The sequence below is a fragment of the Sinocyclocheilus anshuiensis genome, unplaced genomic scaffold (assembly GCF_001515605.1).
Source record: "Sinocyclocheilus anshuiensis isolate Anshui unplaced genomic scaffold, SAMN03320099.WGS_v1.1 scaffold41, whole genome shotgun sequence".
Lineage (NCBI taxonomy): Eukaryota > Metazoa > Chordata > Actinopteri > Cypriniformes > Cyprinidae > Sinocyclocheilus > Sinocyclocheilus anshuiensis.
In genome coordinates, this window is record NW_015539849.1 from 934,816 (window position 1) to 944,339 (window position 9,524).

Consider the following 9,524-nt stretch of genomic DNA (forward strand, 5'->3'; position numbering starts at 1 on the left):
CACACACACACACACGGATACTGCAGTCACATGACATACTGTATGTGCTTTACATGGCATAGTCCAACTGAAACAACCAATAATTTTTCTGTGGGCAGATAAAACGGACAATTTAATTGAGATATTGGCACGCCCTTGGAATGCCCCTGTGTTCCTGTCTTGTGTTTTGCTCCCCATGTGCTCCCCACGACCCAGTTTCTTCCATGTTTGATTGTGTTAATTGATTTCAGGTGTTTCTCGTTAATTTCCTTGTTTAGTCGTGTATTTAAAGAGTGTTCTGTGCCTTGGTTCATTTGTCCGGTGTTTTATGTCATTCTATGTCTCCTGCGTTCCCAATGTTCCCTGCCTTTTTGTTTATTAAATTTTGTTTGTTTGAGTTTACTCCTGCGTCTCCTCGCTCCTAGCTCCGAAGGATCATGACAGAACACTGGACCCAAAACTTTCCGTTTTTGAAAGTTTTTCTTTTCCCGTTCCCTGTGGGTATGGAAACCACCACAAGGTTCGCGGCCTAGCCTGGAAGGACCTTGCATTTGTGGAGTTCTGCGGGCTCGCCGTTAAGACAGCGTTGGATGACGCTACACTTAATTCTTTGTTCTCGATCGGGGCCAATTACCATCGCCCCGTGGACCTCCCAGACACTACTGTACTGAGCTGGAGGGAAGGGATCCTCCGGTGTATTGAGAGCGTCCGGCATTGATCCAGAACCGCTCCGCAGTCAAGCCCACCGGCTGCTCCACAGTCAAGCCTGCCACCCGTTCCATTGTCAAGCCTGCCGGCCATTCCATTGTCAAGCTGGCTGGTCGATTCACTCCAAAGCCCTAGGATGACAGCACTATTCTCCTCCACCTCTGCCCAAAAGACGAGAATACGGAGGAAGAGACTGTGGGCTCCAGCCAGCCCCTGAGTACGTTCCAGTGTCGGCTCTGGCCCGAGTCCGCTCCAGTGTTGGCTCCAGCCCCTGAGTCCGCTCCTCCAGTGTCGGCTCCAGCCCCTGAGTCCGCTCCTCCATTGTCGGCTCCAGCCCCTGAATCTGCTCAAGTGTCGGCTCTAGCCCCTGAGCTTGCTTCAGTGAGGGCTTCTGTTCCCAAATTAAAAGCCCAGAGAGGGCTCCTGTTCCCACGTCCAGCCCAGAGAGGGCTCCTGTTCCCACGTCCAGCCCAGAGAGGGCTCCTGTTCCCACGTCCAGCCCCGAGAGGGCTCCTGTTCCCAAGTTGAATGAATGAATGAAGGGCTCCGGCCGTAGAGGCCGGGCCGAGTGCCGAGGCCAAAGCCACGGAGGCCGCTCCGTCATGGTGTCCTGAACTGCCTGCTCCACCATGGCTCCCTATTCTGCCTGCTCCGCCAAGGCCCCTTGAACTACCCTCTCTGCCATGGCTCCCTGAACTGCCTGATCCGCCATGGGTCCCTGGAGGCCTTCCATCCCATGTTAAGCCTGCCCCTAGAGGCCTCCAGAGCGCCCACCCCCCCTCCCCGTTGGATGTTATGAGGCACGTGGACACGCCTTCCGGGAGGGGGAGGTAATGTCACGCCCTTGGAATACCCCTGTGTTCCTGTCTTGTCTTTTGCTCCCTATGTGCTCCCCATGACCCAGTTTCTCCCGTGTTTGATTGTGTTAATTGATTTCAGGTGTTTCTCGTTAATTCCCTCGTTTAGTCATGTATTTAATGAGTGTTCTGTTCCTTGGTTCCTTTGTCCAGTGTTTTACGTCGTTCTATGTCTCCTGCATTCCCGATGTTTTTGTTCAAAATACATCGGGTTTTGTTCCCGATGAATTTATTTTGATAGTCATCTAACGGATATTCTGAGTATAAGTAACTTAGCAAATACTTTCCAACTTATTCTAGTAACCCTAACCTTACAGTCCGCTATTACTCTAAGAGTTAGTTGACACGTAGTTGCAAAGTTACTGACCTTAACCTTTTTTTTTTTTGGACGTGAGTACATACAAAGACACCTAATGGCCTGTTTGGCCATCTGACTTTCTGCCCAAATAGAAAACTTTGAGTGTTTGAGGCCATTGTATTTGAATTTGATTTGAAATCTTTAAATACTAAATTGATCCCATTTACTTTGCCTAAGATTCTGGTTTTACTGTGTGATTCATCAGTGAATGTTATTTCTTGTAATTTGTTCATTTCCAGACTGAAGTGTCTTGTCTCAAATCTGAAAACAACAAATGTAAATGATTTAACAAGGCTGCTAACACATGCTGGCTCTGAAATTATTTTGAAGCTTTTGCATGAATTTTCATTCATCATTACAATGTGTAACCATGAAAATTGACATCAGACATGCACAGACATGAAAAATCACAGACATTCAACAATGCTGCCAGCATCGCAAGGAAGCACAGCGTATACTTTGTTCAACGCAGTCTGGATTTCCCTTTCAGTGTGATTTTGCCATTCAAGTCGAACAGCTTGTGTTTGGCCACTATGTTCCATCTCTTGCTCACATAGCATTTTTGGACATTAACTCGTAGTCCGCCATTCTTTTGATTCCCCAAAGCACTTCAGCTTTCTCTCTTCATTTGTGCACAGTCAGATGCTCCTGCATGAATACAGTCATCCTGCAGAAGATAAGCTTGCCAACCTTTCAATCGTACTGCTTAACACTCCCCACTACAGAGAAGCTGTTGATCTGTCGCATTTCATGCGCTGCATGGGTTTGAGAGTGCTCTGAAAAGCAAGTGGGCTGTGTTAGTGGTATTTCACTGTTTTGTAATGAATCTTTTAAACGAATTAATTCTTGTTCACTTCTGTGCAGAGACTGCTAGTTTTTGTTCAATCAAGTCCTTCATTTGTGAAGAGCTTGACTGCTGTGATTACTTTTTCTTGACTTCAAAGTCTCACTGCTGCATGATCCACTGATAAAATGTGTTCTAACTAAATACATTTTCCTATGTTATTAGAAAATTATCAACAAGATAAAGCACATCTAAAATATGAGCATATCTAAGCAATATCATAAACATCTAAAATGTGAGCGTGTGTGTGTTTTGTATAAGAGATTAAGCCAGGTTATTTATATCCTGGCTTAATCTCAATGTGACTGCCTTAATTGCATACAAATAAAAATATTATATTTACTTTTTATATTACTGTATTTACTGTAATGTATACTGTTTTACAGTGATATCTGTTAGGATATCGTTTTTTTTTTTTTTTTTACAAGACCCCATTGAAAAAGAAAAGATGGTGTAGGATTTACTTTGAAACAATTTTCTCTCAAAAATTGCTAGTAATTAATTGCTGGCAAATAATTACAAGGAAACGGCAAGTAACATGCAAAATTACATGTGCGATTTTGAAGTAGAAAGACTGAAATAGTATTATCTTTTTTTTTTTTCTCCCTTACCTGTATGTCAGAATTATATTTCATATGATAATTAAAAAAAAAATAAAATAAAAGAAATAAACAAATAATACATTTTTATTTGATTTAATTATTTTTTTATTTTTTATTTTTTTTTCCCGTTGAATACAAAAGAAGATTTTGAAGAATGTGGGTAACCAAACCCATTGATCTCCACTGTATTTTATTTTTTATTTATTTATTTTTTCATACTATGAGTAAATTACAGTATTTCTGTTTTTTGGGGTAAACTATCCCTTTAAGTTCAGCACTAATTTTCATTGAGTTGAATGATTTCATTCATATTAGTGTTTTTTAGAAACTTTCAGCCAATTAATCGGTTATCGGCTATATTCTCTACATTGGTATCATCATTGGCTAAATCCAATATCGGTCAACTGTCATTCCAATCTATTTGTGATCAGCAGGGAATTATTGCGCTCCTCCATTGCAGCAAAAGCACAAAGAGCCATCAACAGGCGCAACACCTGTTTAACACTCAAACCTACAGGGGGCTGCTCACAATGAAAGAGAATGAGATCAAAGTTTATTTTTTCCACGAAAAACAATAGCATCTGCTGGGAAAAGACAAGACACCTCTCTCTGGGACTGCAGAAAAGGAATAAATAAAGTTTAAGAGAGAGCAATTCAATAGTTTATATCTTATTTATGTGAAGTGGGCGGCTGTCAGGCCGGGCCGTTGGAATGCAGCAGACGTCTGTTGCTTCTCCCCGGCTCCACAGCAGGAAAGAAGTATTGGTATGAGCTGTGTATGCATGGCCTTGGAAAGGTGATCTCCTCCAACAAACTGTCACGAGAGAGCCGGGATGTAGAGGCTGGAAATCCCATTGTAACAGTGCAGATTATTGATTTATCAGCCACTGTCACTGCCGTCTTCTTGTTCTCCATATCAGCGCGTTATCCCTGGCCCTCGTCAATTCACTCTAGACATATGAATTATAACTAATCAACGCTCTCCACTGTAGTCTAAATGGGAAAATAGATTTTCTTTTGTTGTTCCTACATGGTCAAAGGAAAAGATGTGATAAATGTCATATCTTTAGACAGCTAGCTAGGGTCATGAAACACATGACACATGTAACAAGTTTTCTTTCTTGTTTTATTTATTTCTTCGCTTGCTAAAGTAACAGCAGCGGTAAATTAGGAGGGCAGTCGGTCCTGCTAAAATTGGCATAATTTACAGGACTGTCAAAAACTAAGCAATGGATTCTCATGATAAGCGTCATAAATGAACCATGTAAAAAGAATGGATCCGTTTGATAGAAGTTAAGATAGAAAAGATAAAAATCTGTTTACTGGGTTTCTTTCTTCTTTTCCAAGCGCTCATCTCATATTTTCCTGACCCCTCATCTTGGATGGTAAACTGAGACCTTTGTAGGGAAAATCAATATTCATCTGTTCTCAACTATAAGGGAGGATGGGAGATAAGATAAGAATCTGCAAGAACCAATGCTCTCATTTCAATAATTGTGTGCAGTCTAAGACAATACTTGACCTTTTAAAAGGGGTATTTAAACTTTGTGTATTGATTGGACTGCTCTCTGATTGGATGTTCTCTTACTATTTACACATGGCCATAGGAAAAAAAAAAAAAGTGTCCAATTCATAGATTTGTATATACAGTATTTTTAATAATTCAGTATGTATTCACATTTTTTTCCCCATACATAAGCCCTTTTCTTTGTATGTGAAAGATTTCCAATTCAATGTCCGCTATAGGTAAATCACAAGCCCTGCACATTCATGTTACAAATGGCCTCGTTTCCTAGGTTGAAAAAAAGAAAGAGAGAAAGTCCACGAGACGATAGTGTGTTTCAATTGTGATTCTTCACAATTTTCAGAAGGTTGCTCACATGCACCCAGCTGCTATGAACCCTTGATGCATCAGGGCGTTTAAAGTTGAAGCCACTTTTAGCAACTTTCTAGTTCTGAGAATCCAGTTCCTGATGGCCCTGTTTTCTGTGGTCAAACAGAGTGGAGTTCTGAACAGAACCACCCTATGTACATATCCACAGGCTTGTTCTTTCAAGCCATGATACCTAAGTCACATCCTCCCACTTTGGAGGGGTCTGCTGAGAGAGGACTGGATCTCTGAATGGGGTGAGATAAGAGACACTCCCTCTGCCTGCAGTCTTCAAAGTGTGGCCTGGTAACTAGCTTGAATCAGGGAGTTCTGCTTCTCAAAACAAAGAGACAGAAAAAAAGCCCAACAGGGAATGCTTTGGGGCCACAACAAACAAACAAACTGTGAAAGGAATACAGACTAGTGGTTTTCTTTCCCCAACACTTTTTTATATAAAAATACATTTCTGAATCTCCAGGGGAGCTGTGGATACTCTGTGCAAACCAACCAGTTTCCCTGGCAAGAGTTGTGAGTGCTCTCTTTGCAAGGGAAGGCTGTGACATCCGTGGCCGGGCTGAAAGACTAGGCCCCTCTCCAAACAGCCGAATTGACCATCTCTGGGAAACTCACGCCCAGCTTCCTCAATCAAAGACAGCAAACAAAAGATCCGAGCTAAATGTTCCCCTACCGCTGGATGGCCAGAAGAGATGTTTGCATTTCATGAACTGAGACCTCGACCAATACACTTCACACAGGGAATTATTGCCTTTAATCATTTTGAAATTGCACAGTAGTAGCTGTCAGCAGAAATCAGCTCGTGACACTTTTAAGTGCACTTTAGATTGCTCTGTTCTTGAATAACCTGCTAGATTTGTGAAAGTCTGAAGGTTCAGAGTGAATCCTGATCAGATCACTATTACTGTTTGGAGGTACTGATACAATTACAAAAACAGTTGAGTTCCTAATTTAGTTTTTTAACCGTTTCACAGAGTAGGAGTCTCAATGTTGTTCATCACAAATAAAAATGACTTATTTACATTTAAATCTAAATGCATTTTCTTAGTGTTAATGTGCACAATTCATCAGTTATTCTAATATATCTGTGTAATAACTTGTGCTGCTTTTTTGGGTGGTCATCAAGCCTCAACTAATGCCCAACTTTGATCCAATCAATTGTCACGGGAGAAAATCAAATCACACCCTACATTTTCCTCATTAAATGTCCTGTCTGACTCGCAAATACATCAGAATGCGGAAGTAAAATAGGTTGTGAATAGTGTTTCATGTTGCCTTTGGTGCCAAGGTGTTGAAATAATGTTTAATTCATTTTATCACAACCTCGTTGCACATGGCAGGCTCATGAGATTGTCCCCTGCCAATAAGAGTGAAAGATCCTTGGGTGTCCAACAGGGTGATGAATGGTGGCCATTTGTTATGTGAGGCCTGGGAAAAGCTCTGCATCCCAATGTCTGCTGCCAGGAGCTTTCCTTTGTCTCTCCAACAGGCCTTCAGAATGGACAACAATGATTGGAGCAAGGTTATAGCCAGGCGACGGACAAGGACGACAGAAAAAACTAAACAAAAAAGAACAGTGTGTTCATGAGGGCTGGCAGCTCATGGAGATGAAAAAAAAAAAGACCGAATGACTTTCCGATCTCGTTCGCAGTGTTATTTTTTACAAAAAGAGAACAGAAAATGCAAGGCATATCTTCATGTGGGCGAGAGAACACGAGTGAACACCTCTTCAATATTACAGTCTGGGAAGCAAAAAACCGGCTTCCTAACCACAGCTATAATACATTTACTGCTCGTAAGAATGCTACATCACACATATACTAAGTGTTCGTTTTTCTACAGAAAACACCATGGGCAGTGAATAGTGAAGTACACAATCCCGTTGGGTACGCCAATAAGGCTATTATGGCCATCGCTCCTGGGGAAACTGTAAGCAAAACTAACAATGTGTTTTCCAGCAAGCAATTGCGCCTCTAGCTCCACACTGCATGCTTCCGTGGCTTATGATGATATTTTGGAGGGAAGCTAAGGGATTACTAGGGAAATAAATGTGCTTTTGCTCTTGATTTGTGAAGCAAAGCTTTAAGGGCACTTTTCCATCTGATGGAGAAAACTTTGGGGCTAGATTTTAAGGAAATTATCAAAGCATCATGGGAATAACTTTAATTGCTTTTACTTTTAATTAGTAGCATTATAAGGAGTCAGTTTTAGGGTGAGCATTTGGGTATGCCATGTGGAAATAACATCAATATGAAATAGAGAAATAAAAAAAAAACAAACAAAAAAACACTCTAAACCTCGCCAATGCAAAAATATAAATCCAAATAATTGTAGCAGGACTATTATATTTAACTAAAACTAAGACCATTTAAATTAAATGAAAAACGTATTTAATTTTAGCTAGATGCCAAGGCAACTTGATGTACAAAAATAAGTAAAACATTTTTTAACAACTAAAACTAATAAACATGACAAAACCAAATTAATAAAATGAAACTGAAAAAAAAAAAAAAGAAAAACTATAATAGTACATCAATGGTAGTAGAATCTGAATTTCAGTATCCAAAAAGTTTCAAATTACTCACAGGCAAACTGAAGGAGGGCATCTCGACTCAGGACGGAGCCAATGCTGTTTTCAGCTCTACACTGGTATCTCCCATAATCAATGGCCTCGCTTGTATTGTGTATTATAAAGTTTCCATCAATCAAACTGTAGCGGAAATCTCCATCTGTGTCCACAATAGTTCCGTTGATCAGCCAACTGCAAAAGCAATGAATTATTTAGAAAAAAATAAAAAATCTAAATAAATCAGCTTCCATTATTAGATTTTGATGTATAAACAATTAAATAAAGTTCCCTTTCAAGGGAACATCGAACTGCGTCCTCTAGGGGTCGCTATAGGGACCGCCTCATCGTGACCCGTGTCTGAAGCATACATTCAAAAAACACCAACAACATGTTGGCCGGCGACAGCCATGACATCACTACCGGTGCGACTATAGTATAAATAGGCACCGGGAGAACACGTCATTCTCTTCTTCGTCTTCATTGACTGTTTTGATTGAAGCGTGCATTCCGTGGTAAGAGCGATCTTTCTTCGTTCATTATGGCGAGCTCTAGCAAGAAGTTTAGAAGATGTGTGCATCCATGTCATCATTATTTCACACCTGATGACACACATGATCTTTGCGTCTTTTGTTTGGGCAAAGAGCACGCACACGATGACCTCGAGGGGGCAATCTGCATTAACTGTGAGCGTTTTTCAATGAAAAAGCTCCACTCTCGTTTGTCTCTCTTTTCGAGGAAAGAGGGGCAGCCGTCTGCTCCCCGCGGTTCAGGACCCGCCGCTGCTGAGGCACGGAGGAGAATGAGCTCGTGGGGATCGCAGGCGGATCTGGCCGATGAGTTTAAAGAGGGGCTTTCCCTCTCGCGCTCGTCGGCTGTGGACGAGAGTGAGCCGCTGGAGGATGATGTTATTTCCCTAACATCGTCTGATCCAGGGGCCAGTGCTCTGCTGGGTTCGGCCCAGGAAGAGCAGGAGATGTCTGAGGAGGGTGAAGAGGCTGAGGCTGAGCCCTCCCAATCCTCCTGCCCTGCGTATGATGAGCTATTGGAGGTTATGGATCGCGCCACGGCGAGGCTTGACTTGTCGTGGAAGCGGGCAAAAGAAAGTGACGTCGCGAGGTCATCACAATGAGCGTTATCTTTCGACCATAGCCCTCCAGCTCAGGTGAGCCTTCCTTTTCTTCCTGATCTCCATACAGAGATTGAGAAGGAATGGAAGAGGCCGGTTTCCTCACGCATCTATCGGTTCCAGCATTCGAGTTATGCCAACATCGAGGGGATGCGCGAAAGCGGCTATGAGAAGATGCCCCCTGTAGAAGAGACGCTGGCTAGCTATCTCTCTATGGGTGAGACATCCTCTCTTAAGACTCCCTCCTTGCCATCTAAGCCCCTAAGGATACATCTCGCATAAATGGCAGGGCATACACAGCAGCAGGTCAGGCTGTCGCTTCGTTGCACACGATGGCGGTGCTTCAGGCGTATCCAGGTCTGAGCCCAAACAACACAGGGGTCCTGGCCCATCTCGGTCTGAGGATCAGAGACGGGCACAGAAGGCTAGTGTCGCGGCTCGCGCTCCTCACCCACCTGCGGGTAGGGCTAGGAGGAATCGCGGGTCAAAGGGAGGTAGGCAAGACCTGAGGGAGGTGATCCAGATGAGGCGTCAGCGCTCTCGTCCGGACCAGAGTGATACCTGAACATCTACTCATCTCCCTCAGGGGGTGTAAC

At 42.6% G+C, this 9,524-nt stretch overlaps 1 protein-coding gene across 1 annotated transcript in view; it reads right to left on the reverse strand.

Moving 5' to 3' along the window:
- Nucleotides 1-9,524, reverse strand: part of LOC107684615 (contactin-5-like) — a 132,102-nt gene that overhangs the window by 97,997 nt on the left and 24,581 nt on the right. Inside the window, 1 exon segment of the mRNA XM_016480915.1 lies at nt 7,819-7,994. Coding sequence (XP_016336401.1) covers nt 7,819-7,994 — 176 coding nt within the window.